General features: G+C 36.5%; 1 protein-coding gene across 34 annotated transcripts in view; it reads left to right on the top strand.

The window, feature by feature from the left end:
- The window catches only part of camk2g2 (calcium/calmodulin-dependent protein kinase (CaM kinase) II gamma 2), a 77207-nt gene that overhangs the window by 31492 nt on the left and 29459 nt on the right, over nt 1–16256 (top strand). For all 34 annotated transcript variants that reach the window (XM_051125251.1, XM_051125256.1, XM_051125249.1 and 31 more), the window contains exons 4-7: nt 6812–6866; nt 7437–7502; nt 11181–11253; nt 15130–15232. In XM_051125251.1, coding sequence (XP_050981208.1) covers nt 6812–6866; nt 7437–7502; nt 11181–11253; nt 15130–15232 — 297 coding nt within the window. The remainder of the gene's footprint in view (nt 1–6811; nt 6867–7436; nt 7503–11180; nt 11254–15129; nt 15233–16256) is intronic.

Below are 16256 nucleotides of genomic sequence, written 5' to 3' on the forward strand. Positions count from 1 at the left end.
TATGTTTTTGTCGTCGTATCATTTCAGTAGTAGTATCGTGGCTACTACTATCGTATTGTATTGAAGTCAAAATTTTGGCATTGTGACAACACTAGTATGGTACTCTTCATTAACACGTGTCAAAGACTGGCACAGAAGAGAAGAAATTGTTGAATAAAGTTGTTATTTTTTATTTCTTTGTGCACAAAGTATTCTCAGAGCTTCATAAAATTAAGGTTGAACTACTGATGTCAAAAGGACTATTTTAATAATGTACTTACTACCTTTCTGGGCCTTGAACGTGTCAGTTGTGTTGCTGTTTATGCAGGGTCACAAAGCTTGTGTTCTGCAGATGAACGAAGGTCTTACAGGTTTGAAATGACATGAGGGTGAGTATATAATGGCTGAATTTTCATTTTTGGGTGAACTATCCCTTTAACAGGGATAAATTACTTTCCCTCACAAAATGAGGTGTCAGACATAATGTTCAAGCTGCTCCTTTCCATACAAAAGTGATTTAAACTAACAGGCTCAAAAACAGAAAGAGGATACAGCATAAAAGTATGACTTTGGCTATTTCAAGTCTTCATATTATAGCTGTATGTTAGGAGCAATCTGAAATGTAAGTGATTGTTCATTGATAATCACTCCCTAGTAGCCACAATCGTTTGTGTGACACAATCACCAGTGGGTTTTTTTTGTATCAGTGATATTTAACCTCCAAAAACACATCTAAAATATGAATGACTATAGCTTTAAGTCAAATAAAGTTTTTTTTGATACTTTAAAGTTGCTTTTTTTGTCCTTAGCGGCATAAATCATCAGTTTCTTGTAATCAAACAGAAGCTCAAACATTCTGCTTGACGACTCCTTTTTTGTAGCCCTGTTTTTCTTCTTTCTAGGAAGTGTTTGTCCTTTCCCACCCTCATACTCTCTGGTCTATCCTCCCTCAGTTCTTTCTCATGTATTCTCTCCTTTCCATTCCCAGCGGCCTAAATCTGTCTTTTGTACATTTTATTGTCTAGCCATCTTGAACGGCCCTTTCTTCCTCTTTCTCTCTCTCTCAGGTTGTCATGTTTTCTGCATGGACTGCCAATAAACTCCAAACAAAAAGAGCAATCAAGTGTGTGTTTGAGAAAGAGAGCATTCTTAAAGAGCACATCGCCTATGGAGGCAAAGACTCGAGAGACTCCTCTTCTTTTGTCCTGAACGTACACATACACAACACATACAGGGTAACTTACAGCCTTTGTACATGTTGTCAACAAAACCCTTTTCCAAAAAACCAGCAGATATGAATGCGCGATTGCCGCAGGCCCACGGACGCGCAACATAAGCCCTGTCACACACATAACCCACATGCATCTACATACATTCTTCATGCTATCTCACCCGGAGCAACGTCTTCAGGCATACATTTTTAGTGTGACAGTATGTTAGAAAGGAACAATGCATCCCTGTGGAGCTCTTCAATAGAGTGTGAAAACCCACACCCAGCACTGGTGTTATTTGGCAGCAGTTTCTTTTTCCGCTAAGCAAAAAAACCTCACCTACCAATAAAATAAAAGATGTTGATTTATATGTCCGGTACTGGCATTCGAAAAAAATGTTGAGCTGTTTGATATCACTGGTATCCAGGGAACATGAAAACCTACTAATAAACACAGTCTCTTTATGGGTCAGTCAGAGTCTTCTTTCCTTATGGTTAGTTCTGTGTAGGGCTGTAACAATACAGATAAAGATAAATGAACAAAGATGCAAAGGTTTTCAGATCTGTAAAAGCAGTATAAATTACAAGTAAATGTTCAGAAATATAAAAAAAAAAGGGATCTGAAAGATTTTTGAAAAAAGTGTCTTATGTTCACAAAGGTTGCATTTATTTGATTAAGCAATACAGTAAAAAAAAAAATTTGAAATACAAGTACACACTTTTGAACTTTTGAATGGTATTGTGTGTATTTGACATTTATTTTATTTATTAATATATTTTGTACACATTCACAGCTTCAGACACATATGCATGCAGCATGGCTAAAGTTGTTACTTTTTCTGCATTTTAGTGCTGTACTAGTAAAGCCTAGCACTAGCTCAGGTCGAAAACATTAGGGCAATAAGTTCACTCAAATCGGCTCTATCCACACCTCTCTCAGGCCAACCTGTTAAATTCACTTTTCATTCAAACACTGTTCACAACACCTTCAGTCTTAATTGTGTTAAAACACAGTCCTCCTGTCAGAACGTGTGTGTTTGTGTCAGCGCTGCGGGTGATCCTGGGTGGATGTGGAGATAATATAATTCTGCTTTGCCCTCTCTGCCCTCATCTAGCACAGCCACCTCCCCTCGCATGGCTGAGATTAATACATGCTGTCATTTACACGGACCCACACACAATGAGACCGAGTCGGGGGTCTCTTAATGGCTCCGTGTGTGAGATCTGGCAGGTGCACTGTTTCAAATCTGTAACTACCGATGACAAATTCATTACCTTCAATCAAGATAATAAATGTTCCTTGCCTTAGTTTCAATGCCACTGCTCCCTCAGTAATGCAGAGGCTGGAGTTCCTTCTCTGAGACGAATGATGTCAGCTGTGATTTTTTTTTTTTTTTTTATTTAAAGTGGGCATGAAGTTCAAATGTGTTTGTTTTTGCAGCTCGGCATTATTGTGCAAAATTTATCTTAATATTGCCTTTAAATATAACTTGTTGCATGAACACTACCAGTCAAAAGTTTTTGAACAGTAAAATGTTTTTAAAGAAGTCTCTTCTGCTCACCAAGCCTGCATTTATTTGATCCAAAGTACAGCAAAAACAAAAATTCTGAAATATTTTTACTATTTAAAATAACTGCTTTTTATTTAAATGTATTTGTCATTTATAATATGTGATATGTCATTTATTCCTGTGATCAAAGCTAAGTTTTCAGCATCATTACTCCAGTCTTCATTGTCACGTGATCCCTGAAAAATCATTCTAATGTGCTAATTTGCCGTTCATTAGGGGCCAAGCACCGAAGGTGCGATGGCACCTATTGTATCTGTTGCCGTTCTTATTATTCTGCTTCTTCTTCTTCTTCTTCCGTTTCTTCCGCCGCAAGTCTATGGCAGCCCATAGAACCGTTTGCGGGAAAGTTGTATAATTTTGCACACTGATAGAGGACAGTCTCAACATTAACCATAGCAAGTTTGGAGTCTCTAACTCAAACTCTCTAGCGCCACCACTTGTCCAAACTTTCAAAAGATTTATGCTAATAACATTTGAACCGTAAGCCACACAACAAAAATTCTTTTTTTCCTCTGATTCCTTGGCTCATGCCGAGTCGAATGGACACCAAAATTCAAAAATCGTAAGGTTTAGTTTTTTCGCTATTCTCAATTGTTCGTAAAACCTACTTTTTCGAACTCGTCCTAGGCCGTTGCACCGATTGTCACAAAAATTGATCCAGATCATCTTCAGACCACGGTGGCAAAAAGTTATGGAATTCAAGTCGATTCGTCCAGCCGTTCACGAATAACACGCGAAAGAATTCTACGAAAAGCTAGCAAAAATCAATGTGAGGCTATATCTCCGTAACAGTTTGGCATATTGACACCAAACTTGGTGTGTGTTATAACAAGCATGACCTGAGGCTACCTGCAGTGTTTCGGTGCAGTGCCCCCCTAGTGGTCAGGAGATACGAAAAATGGCTATTTTTCTTTATAACGTCTGAATGATTTGTCCAAAAATCACAAAACTGGTCTCTTTAGATTCGGTGTGTCATACCGAGTCGAACCATATCCAATTTTCCCATGTCAGCCATTTTGGGTGTCGGCCATTTTGAATTTAGCTTTAAAATGCTGTATCTTGAGAACGGATTAGCGTATCGTTTCGACATTAATTACAAAAATGTTCGGCACCATGCCCTGAATGTACATAAAAATTCTGGGGCCAGCGCCACCTTGTGGTCAAAAGCTATAACTAAATTTTAAAAAATGCTAATAACTTTTGCGTACATTAGCCTATTAAAATGAAACTGATTTTGATAGATTCCTTCGGTCATGCTGAGAACACCGATACCAATTTTGCCAATTTTGGCTGAACTTCCTGTCCGCCATTTTGATTCATGTGGAAAACCTACTTTTTTGAACTCCTCCTAGACCGTTAGTCCAATTTTCACTAAATTTGACTCAGATCATCTTCAGACCATGCTGACAAAAAGTTATGGATTTTGTGTCGATACACGAAACCGTTTTCGTTTAGCGCATCAACGAATTTACTGGAAAGATGCCAAATTGCATCCGAGTCTGTATCTCTGCAAAGCTTTGACATATTGACACCAAATTTTATATGTGCTATTGTCACCACACTCTGACCAAGCCTCATCAATTTGGTAACAGTGCCACCTATGGGTCAGAAGTAATACGCCATTCACTAAACATTAATAATGAAATTTACAAAAATGCTAATAACTTCTGTTTACATTAGCCTATTGTAATGAAACTGATGTCAATAGATTCTTTGGGTCAAGCCGAGAACATTGATACCCATTATGCCGAAATTGGCCAAACTTCCTGTCCTCCATTTTGATTAATGTACAAAACCTACTTTTTGGATCTCCTCCTAGACCGTTAGTCCAATCTTCACCAAAATTGACTCAGATCATCTTCAGACCATGCTGGCAAAAAGTTATGAATTTCGTGTCGATATACGAAACCGTTTTCGTTTAGCGCATCAACAAATTTGCTGGAAAGATGCCAAACTACATCTGAGGCTGTATCTCTGCAAAGCTTTGACATAATGACGGCAAACTTTGTGTGTGTCATTGTCATTTCACACAGAACACGTCACATCAATTTGAAAACAGCACCACCTGTTGGTCAAAAGTGATAAGCCATTAAATAATATTATTGGTTGTATTTATGATTTTTCAGCCATTTCAACTGATATTATCCTAAAATGACTTTAGTTACTCATTGTTACAGTCGGTCTGTTGCTCCTTGCCATGCTTAGCTCCTCATTCTGCCTCTGTTGTGCTTGGCCCCGCAATTGCTGCTTGCAGCTATATTTTATTATTATTATTATTATTATTATTATTATTATTATCATCAACATTTAAAACAGTTGAGTACATGTTTTCAAGATTCTTTGATGAATAGAAAGATCCAAAGATCAGCATTTATCTGAAATAAAAAGCTTTTGTAACATTATACACTATACCAAAAGCTTGGAGGTTTTCTTTTTTAAAAGAAATTATAGAAATTAATACTTTTATTTAGCAAGGATGTTTTAAATTGATCAAAAGTGATGATAAAGACTTTATGTTACAAAAGTTTCTATTTCAGATAAATGCTGTTCTTCTGAACTTTATATTCATTAAAGAAACCTGAAAAAATGATATTCAGCTGTTTTCAATATAATAATAATAGTAAATGTTTTTGAGCAGCAAATCAGAATATTAGTATTATTTCTCAAGGATCATGTGACTGGATTAATGATGCTAAACATTCAGCTTTGAAATCACAGGAATAAATTACATTTTAATATATATTCAAATAGAAAACAGTAGAAATGTTTCAAAATTTGACTGTTTTTGTTGTACTTTGGATCAAATAAATGCAGGCTTGGTGAGCAGAAGAGACTTCTTTAAAAGACATTAAACATCTTACTGTTCAAAGACGTTTGACTGGTAGGGTTATGGTTCACAGATAAAACAACTGCATTAAACAATTGCAAAAAATCAAGATGATGGGCAAGGCATTGATTGTTAATTTTATTCAGTACTAAAATAGTTTAGTGTCATTAAAAATGTTATTTAATTTTGAGGGGGAAAAAGACTGATTAAAAAGTTAAAAAGGTTAATTAAAAATGTAAATAGGAAAAAAGTGTGAAATTAAAATATGAAGTATTTCCCCCTTACTTATATATGTATATTTATGCTTATTAGAGTATTACACTGTTATATTGCAAAGTGTTTTTTAACCAGAGGACTGGGGCCCACTACAGAGCCTCAGCAAACTTCAAACAGGGCTACAGGGTGACTTAAATGTATTTAAAATAATAAGTGATTATTGATTGATTAAAATAATATAACTCTAAATTAAAAGGGTAAAAACATATGTAAACTAAAATCATATTTCTTTTTTTCCCCCTCAGTAACTACCGTTTTCACAGAAGAAAATACATTTATGTCTGAAATTACAATATGAATTGTGGTTAATTAATTCAGTATGTACATACATCCAGTTCTGTTACTTCTAGTTCAGGTTCTGTTAATATAAAAGTTTGACACATAGTGCGGTTGCGGTTCGGGAATCCCGAGATCGAGTCCTGGCTTGCGTACCTTTCCCGATCCCATCCTCCCTCTCTCTCTTGCTCTCTTTCTCTCTCTCTCTTCCACTTCACTTCCTGTCTACATATTGTCCTATCCTAATAAAAGGCAAAAATCCCAAAAATAAATCTTTAAAACAAAACAAAACAAGCAGCTTCGTCATAATTACAGCAGAAACACTAAAAAGTATCCTACCCTATGTGATGGACGGCCTTTGAAAATTATGTAGACAGTGCGGGCTTTGAAGTCAAAAAGGACCACTGTCCTATGCTGAGTTTTAAATTTTTAAGACATTTGTGGCATTTGGAGTTGCTCTTTATGAACGTTTCAAATGGGTCACTTATGAGGTTCATTTCAGCTGGGATGCTGCCTTAGAAGGCATCAGGCATCAAGGTTGGGATTTGTAATAGAGCTAATGAGGATGACTTCATGGGCAGGTCAAGAAAAGGATAAAAGCTCCTTCTGTTCATCCTGCTTATGTTGTTTCTCTGTCTTACCTCATTCTCTCTTTCTGTTTTCCCTCAACAGTACGTCTCCATGACAGTATCGCAGAAGAAGGCTTTCATTACCTGGTCTTTGACCTGTAAGTATCTGAGTCAGACACTGTGATCTTCCACCTTACTTGTGCTGTAAAACAGGATTGACGCCTGTGTACTCACACTTTCCACTTCCTTTCAGCCTTGTTTGGCTGTAATTAACTGTGTTAATTAACTGTGTTAATTACAGGAAAATGTAATTGAAGTATGACGATTAAACTTTATTCTCTAGCCAGTAGGCCCATTTCTTTGTACCATATAAAGCCGTTTATTTCTGAGCTCCTGCTTAAGTTATGTTGACATCATGTTAAACGATCATCAGAGTCTGAAGTGTTGAGATGTAATGCATTGTGTGTAAGAGCAAGACATACATGTAAGTGTAAGTGTAAGTGTACATGTGTGTAGATTGTGACTGTATGGCCCTCTCTCAGGGCTCTTGTGCTATTAGGACTCTGATAGCGCTCACCCAACACTCAAGTGCCGGCCCGTGGTGATAAAACTCTCCATTAGCCACATACTCCTACAGGCCTCGTGCTCTTTATAGTTTATAGCTGAATGGAACCGCTGTGGGTTCTCTATACTTGAGCTGTTGATAAAGCCTGTATTTCTTCCTGTAGTGTGACTGGTGGAGAACTGTTCGAAGACATTGTCGCAAGAGAATATTACAGTGAAGCAGATGCAAGGTAAGTTAGTTTAAAAATGCACCTAAAATCAGTTTGGGGTCAGTAAAATTTGAAAGAAATGTATTCTTATGATCAAACTGAGAGTAAACACTTTTATGTGGAAAAAAATAACAAAAGGTTCGAATAAATATTCACCCAAAAAATTAAAATTCTGTCTTTAGTTCATCACCCTCATGTCGTTCCAAACTGTAAGGCCTTCGTTCATCTTCAGAACACAAATGAAGATATTTTTGATAAAATCCAAGAGCTTTCTGACCTTGCATAGACAGAAACATACTGTAACTACCACATTCAAGGCCTAGAAAGTTACTAAGGACATTGTTAAAATAGTCCATGTGACATCAGTGGTTCAACAGTAATTTTACGAAGCTACGAGAATACTTTTTTGCGCAAAGTAAAAGAAAAAAAAAGACTAGTTTATTCTTCTCTGTGTCAGTTTTTGACACGTTCGTGACAGAATCATGAAACATTCGTGTGCTGCTGACTTAGTTCATCGTCTATATATTCTGGTTCAAATAAGTAAGGCTGGGCAAAAAATTGCAAATCATCATCTCTGTTCGAAATCATCGCATGTTTATGAACAGTGTTGGGAAGGTTACTTTGGGAATGTAACAGGTTACAGATTACAAGTTAACCTATTTAAGTAATTTCAATTACTTTATTAAAGCAATGTTACTGATTATAGTTGATTACTTTTTGATTACTTTTCAAAATTTCAAAACATTTTTAAATATTTAAAGTGAGCAGGGTTAATCTTACAGTAGTACCAACACTGATTACTGTCAGACCTTCAAAATCTTCATTACTTAAATTAAGATTATAATTATTTAATTTTAAAGCACAGCCACCACAAAATTAGACTTTAGTACTTTTTTTACTTTGAGATTGTTCTGAGGATAAATACAGATTTAAAATCATAAGATATAGTTTAATAGCTATGATACTGTTTTTTAAATTAAATCTTTGCATAGCTATGACAGGAAACACTGGCATCTAACAATGCTTTGGGGGAAAAAAAGTTAATTTAAAAAATAAAGCATATACACAACCAAATAGGACATAAAACAGTTTTTGAATAAGCTTGTGTCCTATTCTGTATCCTAAACTCCTGAAACAATAAGCATGTGTCATGGTGCTCTTGTTAACGTGTGGCGAAGACTGTTGTGTAAAAAATGATATTGTTAAATAAAGTTATTTTTGTTTTTCTTTGCACACAGAAAGTATTCTCATAGCTTCATAAAATGAAGGTTAAGTTACTGATGTCACGTGGACTATTTTAACGAAGTCCTTACTACCATTTTGGGCCTTGAACGTGGTAGTTGTGTTCCTGTCTATGGAGGGTCAGAAAGCCCCGGATTTTATAAAAAATATCTTAATTTGTTATCTTAACATTGATAATAATAAACAGTGTTGGGGGTAACGCATTACAAGTAACGCGAGTTATGTAATATTATTACTTTTTCCAAGTAACTAGTAAAGTAACACATTGCTTTTTAATTGACAAGAAAAAGAGTTACTTTTTTCAAATAAGTAACGCCAGTTACTTTTCTCCCCATTTATTGATTAAAAGCTCTCCTGTCCCTGTGTCGGTAGTAATATGTTAGTTCTAGAATAAATGTGAACATGCATTTATTCATCTCACTCATAAAAAACAGATTCAGTATTCCTCAAAATGAATAAATACAGTGAAATTCAACTCAGAATATGACGCAAACCTGCAATAATTAAATATGTTAAATAATACAAATATCCTTTATACATTTAATCCCATTTTATTAACCAATGTCTTTGCTGCCAACCTTCGATGATCCAATTTAGCAATACTAATAAGCAAAAATTACTCAAGATAATCTAACACTTGTTTCCCTTTTTTTTTTTATTGCTGAAGAGATGACATTTTTTTCTTCTGCGGTCTACTGTACAGACGTGAATTTACTTTTCTCAAAGCCTGAGGCTTTTGGTGTGAAAAGGCTTTTACATTTGCCAAAAATAGAACTTTTTATATTAAAAACAAACAAGCAAGCCCTGCCCAGATTTAACGCAAAAGTAAAGTAACGCATTACTTTCCATAAAAAGTAACTAAGTAATGTAATTACTTTTTTAGGGAGTAATTCAGTATTGTAATGCATTACTTTTAAAAGTAACTTTCCCCAACACTGATAATAAAAAAAATCGGCATAATAGAATGATTTGTATAAACAATATAATATGTCATATATACACCAATGAGATATTTGTGGATTTTTAATGCATATGGTACATCAACCTCTATTAGTTTCTGTAACCATCACTGTACCATAGCACCACCACAGTGCTTCTGTAAGGCCACTGTGAAAATACGCTGCCCTTTGGTCCCAGACAGCGAGACAATCATGAAATGCCTGGGTTACGCAACTAATTATTAAACATGATATTTTTATTTCAAATAATGTCAAACTATGTAAATACTCTTCGAGCTTTAACAGGGATGGTAGCTGGCCTGAAATGTGGAGTTATTTTTAACCTGCTGCTTGGATAGGCATCCCCTTAAATTAAAGCTGACTGTTTGCACTTCAGTCCATTTCCACTTCATATTCAGCGCTAAGCCGGAACAAGAAAATTAGTGTCACTTTGCAATTACTTTTGGAAGCCGCTCTCCAGACTTACAACATGAAGCCTGCTTCTGAGAGTTTGCATCAGGGGAGAACAGAGAGAGTTTTCTACTGGAAAGTGCCTCTGTAATGGGATGGAATGGAATGCAGTCCACAGATTTTGCCAAATTTGGACACAAGAAATGCCTTCCTCGCCATCCTTCCTCAAGAGAGCTTAAGGGAATATCTAATGGGCCGCTTTCTTTACTTGACCGCCGTTGCTTTTCTTTCCACAAGCTCTCTCGTTTCGTTTCTCTCTTTACATAAACCGAATCATTCGGATGTGTATTATTTTTCAAGTGTTCTACCAAACAAACAAACAAAAAAACCCTCAGAGAGATGTCATTCCCACCCAACTTGCCCTTTGTCCTCAGGTCACGACCTTTTGAACAGGTTTCAGAGCTCAGTAATGAGCTGCTCCACTCACTGCATTTATAAGCATTCCTGCTCCACCGGTGCTTGTTATTTCTGTCCCCTCGCTGTCTATGGAAAGACCTCTGCAGTGCAAGTCTGTCAGAGTAACAAATGCACATCTGTGTAGTATTACTGGGATATATATATATATATATATATATACGTACGTATATGTTGTTCAAAAGTTTAGGGTTGGTAAGATTTTTTCCTTTAGTTCTCACAAAGGCTCAAAAATACAGAAAAACTATATATATAAAACTATATATATATATATATATATATATATATATATATATATATATATATATATATATATATATATATACACATACATACACACACATTCGGCTTCAGGAAATTTGTTTTGGCATTTGGATGACATGGTGAATGCATTTTCATTCCCATTCTGGAATGCTTCTCTGGCAGCTTTGAGAACCACAAAACAAACCAGATTATTTATCTGTTCATGCAAAGCTCAGTCTATCTGCACTGGCCAGATTCTGCAGCTGGATTTCTTGCACCCTAGTCTTCTATCTGGAGTTAGATCCTTGTGCTAATGCCTGGGTTTCTCTCCCTAATCCAACCTTCTTTTCCTCCCCACTGCTTTCTGTTTCTCCCACTCTCTGTTTCTCAGTCATTGCATCAATCAGATCCTGGAAAGCGTCAGCCACATCCACCAGCATGACATTGTGCACAGGGACCTCAAGGTGAGTCATGCCGTCACTGTGGCAACGTGCCAATATGGGAGCCTGCGTCATCCGAACCCTCCTCCTCCTCTTGGCAACCCTGTGGCGTCATTTGCACACACTCAGACACGTGCTTGCAACGTAATTGCTGTTTGGTCACGAACTTGTCACTGAAGAACGTGTGTTCCGTTTGATTGTGTTATTTCATTCTCTTGACGTCAGAGCACAGCCGGTCGTCTGCGTCCAGTCCTGAGGGGTCATTTGATGATAAGCACAATGCAGAAAGCAAACAAAGGAACGTTTAATGGATGATGGAAAGATATGCTCTTTAAATGTCATCATTCAATCTGAACCTCATATTGGATTGAAACTGAACTAGTGTTTCTAGGGCCCTATGAAATCCCTTTTTTTTAAATTTTGTTAAATATTAATACAAAAAAACGTTATAATTAATTAAAATCATGAAACCGACACAGTTTAACGACAATGAAAAGTTTAACAAAAAATATATATTTTTAAGGCCATATGTTTTATTTTTCTTTAAGAATCAAAATTCTTTATTTTTTACCAAATTCTGTGTTTTCCATAAATTTTCTGGATTCCATTTTAATGGTTTCACTCAATTTTAATAATAAAAAGCATCTCTAATTAATTGACTTTATAAATGTATATATATATATATATATATTTATATTTATGTTTATGTTGTGTATTTACATGTTTCTTGTAAATAGATTCTGGTAAGTGTTTTTTCTTCTGGTAAATATTGCTTAAAGATAATGTTTTAATAATAATTTTAGTAGTAGTAGTACTATCATTACATTAAGTAATATATTGGTCACAGTTTCTTCAAGTTAAACCAAACTTTTATTTTGACGGGTTGCTGTGAAGACCTTTGAGTTTCTGTTTGTATATGATATGACGATAGTTTTTCTATCGATGTTTGTAGTAAACAAAACTGCATGTCTTCAGCATTTATTCACTCAGAAACAAGTAGAACATGCAGGATTTTTATTTTATTTAAATAGCATTTTTGTGGCTTAATACTCACAGATGCTAGTCCATATCGTGTTTTGATTTAAATGTACTGACCTACTTTTGTTTTATTCAGCCAAAGTTTGGCCAATTCTGTGACACTCCGCGTTATACAGTAAATTCCATTTTTATGACTGGATTCCGCGATTCTGTTCATTGGGCCGAGTGTTTCCTTTTTGCTTGTCAGATTTTCCATTGTGTATCCATATCTTCTTAACAGTAGATGTAGATGTAGTAGAGTCTAGAAGTGTTTAGAAGGTGAAATTGTGTTTTTTTTTCTTACAATAATAACTGATGAAGCACGTAATAGATCAGTAACATGGAAAAAATGTGTCTAACCGCATCTGCTCAAAAAAACAAAAAAACAAACAACTGAACCATTACTTTCTAAATTAGTTCACCTCTTTAAACGTAAAGGCAGACAGAGGAGTACTGGAGGCAGACTGGTTACTATGGAAACCTGTGTGACGTCATGGTGGCTGCAGAGTCATGGCATGATGGTGAGCGTGTCTGGTGGAGAGTCATTTTACCTCCTTTAATCCATTGGCGAGAAAGAGACACAACTGTTGAAGACAGACAAGGAGGAAAAGGAAATCTTATGACAGGCACTGGGACAGTCAAGCAGGAGCTAGACAGAAAAAGAGTGTTTAGGAGGGAAGTGAGAGACTGAGTCTCTCCCTAGTGTTGCAGGACTAAGGGGACAGATGGGCTGATTTAGATTTGAAGGTTTAAGGATGAAGTTGACAGATTATATCACAGTGTTGTTAACTAAAACTATTTAAAAAAAATAATATATTAAGCCATAATATGACGTCACAGAAAGTCTGTTGTGTCCAGCCCACTATAAACGTGTTGGGGCAGTTGTTGCAGGATGACTGTGCTGTGTCCGGGTCAGGGCTGTGCCTGCAGCATTCAGAGGCAGCAGGGTGTGCAGGACAGCGGGGCAAAAGAGCAGCTCACCCCTGCTCTCGTAGCATGAGATAACAAGCCCTCCTCTCTGTCTCTTCATGAATTATGCAGCTCAGAGCAATGAGCGTGCTGTCACAGCTATCCATCCGCTTTACACACACACCAGTAAGATACAGACACCACATGCAACCTCTCTCCTCTTCTCCCACACACGTACAAGCATGCGCACATTTCTCTCTTTCTCACTTGATGCACACTGTAGTTGGAGTCTGGATCTCAGTATTCCTACAGTGTGGTGATGAAAGACTCTCCTCATAGAACATGCTGGATACGTTTACGGCCTTTTATGCAGATCACAGCTGATTAAACTCCGCATCGGTAGACTTGATCGTCACCTTTAGCATAATCATGCACAGAATAAATGAGCAGCCGTATGGGAGTGAGTGCCTGTGGATTGCACTTAATGATTTTTTTGGCTCGTGCTACTGGACATTTTATTTTTCCTATTTTTATATTTGTATTAGGGCTGTCACGATTCCTCGATTTAATTCGAGTACTCGATTTAAAAATATGCTCGATCGCAATGTTTTGTTATTGTGAATGCACACGAACAAACGTGGAGTCTTTATAGATTCGAAAAATGTACTCTTATCTGTATGAGCAAAAATGACAGAGTATTTTATGTGCAAATGACCACACTGGCATCTCCATCTGTTATGCAGTAAGCGCTATGCATTCAGCTTCCACACTCCGCACAGACACTTCAATAGCACACATTTTTTGGGTTGACGTTAGATTGAGCGGCCATGTAAAGTTGCTACTACTTACATATTTTCAGTAATTTGCCATATTTGACGTTGATGAATGATAGGCCAGCGTTTGGATGTCTTGCCCAGTGTACAGTTAACAATCTGTCCGTCACAGACTGTAAAAAACAGTGTTTTTTTTTTTTTTCTCTGACTAAGTGACTAATAAAATTTTGGTCAACAAAGCCTCTTCTCGTCGACTATTAGGGGGCAGCCCTAATTAAACCCATTTAAAAATCATAATAAAACTTAATATTATTGTGAATTCTCAAATGCTACAATTAAATTAAATAAATATTTGCGATGCAGGTTTAATATATATGCTTTAATTATTTATGTGCATGTAGGTTATGTACGTGCATCTCGGAGCAGCTCCGTTCACAGTAAATGCTGCTCCACACAAACTATTTTTATTACTACAGAATTATTTAGTAATATATTAGTTATAAGTATTAACTATTTCTGTCATCTAACGGTCACTTAAAGTTAGAAAAATGCTAGTAATTTAAAAGCACTGTTAATGCAAGTGTCAGAATTAATATCCCTATATTTTCACACTGTACACTATAATTTAGTGCTGCCTAAATATGCTTGTAGCATTCAAAACGAGTTCTGTTAGTGTTGTTTTTATTTAATTTAGGTGAAGTAGTAAAGGTGTGTTCACATTTGCAGTTGTCTGTATAAAAATGTAAGTAAAATTATAAAATAAAAGCTAATCCAAAATGTTACTAAATTCTGTAGTAGTGTATAAATAATACTTTTAGCATTCGAAAGCAAGTTGTATTACTTTTAATCCAGTCACTTGAACAGAAATTTTGCGTGAGGGTGAACATTTTCTCCACACAGATTTTGACACAAGTTTCAATTTATCATGTGAATCTGCAACAGAAAGCTGCTTGGTTTGAAAGTGACTTCTGTATGAGCTGTGTTTTATACATCAGTACACTATTCACAATAGTGAATGTGACAATAATGCCCTGTGAAATTTTGCCTTAACACGTGGCAAACACTCAGAACTGACATAAATGGCACAGTACAGCTTTATTTTAATGTTAATATCACAATATTTCCTCCCTCACTTTATTTTTTCTCACTATTCCTACTTTCTTCTCTCCTACCCTTTTCTCTATCATGTGTCCTCCTTCAGCCAGAGAACCTGCTGTTGGCCAGTAAGATGAAGGGGGCGGCAGTGAAGTTGGCTGATTTTGGCCTTGCCATCGAGGTGCAGGGAGATCAGCAGGCCTGGTTCGGTAAGACTCCTCTGTTTTTCCTTCTACTCACTGGTAGCCTCATCTCCTAAAGGGATTTGGCTTGAAGCCATTCTAGATCGTCCTGTTGCAAGATTGAATTCAATTCAACAGACCAAATTAATTTCTCTGGTTTTTAAACAAATATTCAAAGCCCTGAAAATGTATCTGCTCATTTAGGTGGCACTGGTGCTTGTAAACTCATTCTGAAAGCTGACTTTCAACCGGCAATGACTTTTCTTATTGTTCTGTTTGCTTTCCATGGTGTGTGTGACTCGTGGGACTAGAGAGCTCTGGAGAGTAGCCAGCTTGTGTATTAACTCTGTGCTCTTGGGAAATATGGAGTAGTTTTCTCAGTGTTTACTGTCCTTTTTGAGTCAAGACTACTCACTTGAACCAGGTCAAGGGTCACAGACGATAAAGCCAGTGGACAAATTGGATTAAGCTTGTCTAACATCATGGGAATTTTTTTATAAGCTTTTTCATATTTCACAGCCTTAAAAGAAAGTGCATTGTTTTTTTTAGGTTTTAGATTTTACTTCAAACTATTTTTGTATTTTAGTTAATTTAAAGGGTTAGTTCACCCAGAAATGAAAATTAGCCCATTATTTACTCACCCTCAAGGCAACCTAGGTGTATATGACTTTCTTCTTTCAGATGAATGCAGTCGGGGTTATATTAAAAACTGTTCTGGCTCTTTCAAACTTTATAATGCAATGGGCAGGTGTTTCTGTTCTTCAGTCCAAAACAAGTCCAATAAAGTGCATCCAGCGATAATAAAAAGTGCCCCACACAGCTCCAGGTAGGTCTCCTGTAGCGAATCAATGCGTTTCTGTAAGAAAAATATCCATATTTAAAACCTAATAATCACTTTAATCTAGCTTGTGCCAGCTGGTCGTACACGGAAGCGACTCTAGGCGGATGACATAGGACATCAGCGTTGCACATGCGCCGCTGAGTCTCGTGAAAACCAATGTTTGTTTACAGGAGCAAAGGAAGCAAAGTTTTCTGGCTTTAGCAAAGGAAA

Source organism: Labeo rohita, chromosome 13 (genome assembly GCF_022985175.1).
Source record: "Labeo rohita strain BAU-BD-2019 chromosome 13, IGBB_LRoh.1.0, whole genome shotgun sequence".
NCBI lineage: Eukaryota > Metazoa > Chordata > Actinopteri > Cypriniformes > Cyprinidae > Labeo > Labeo rohita.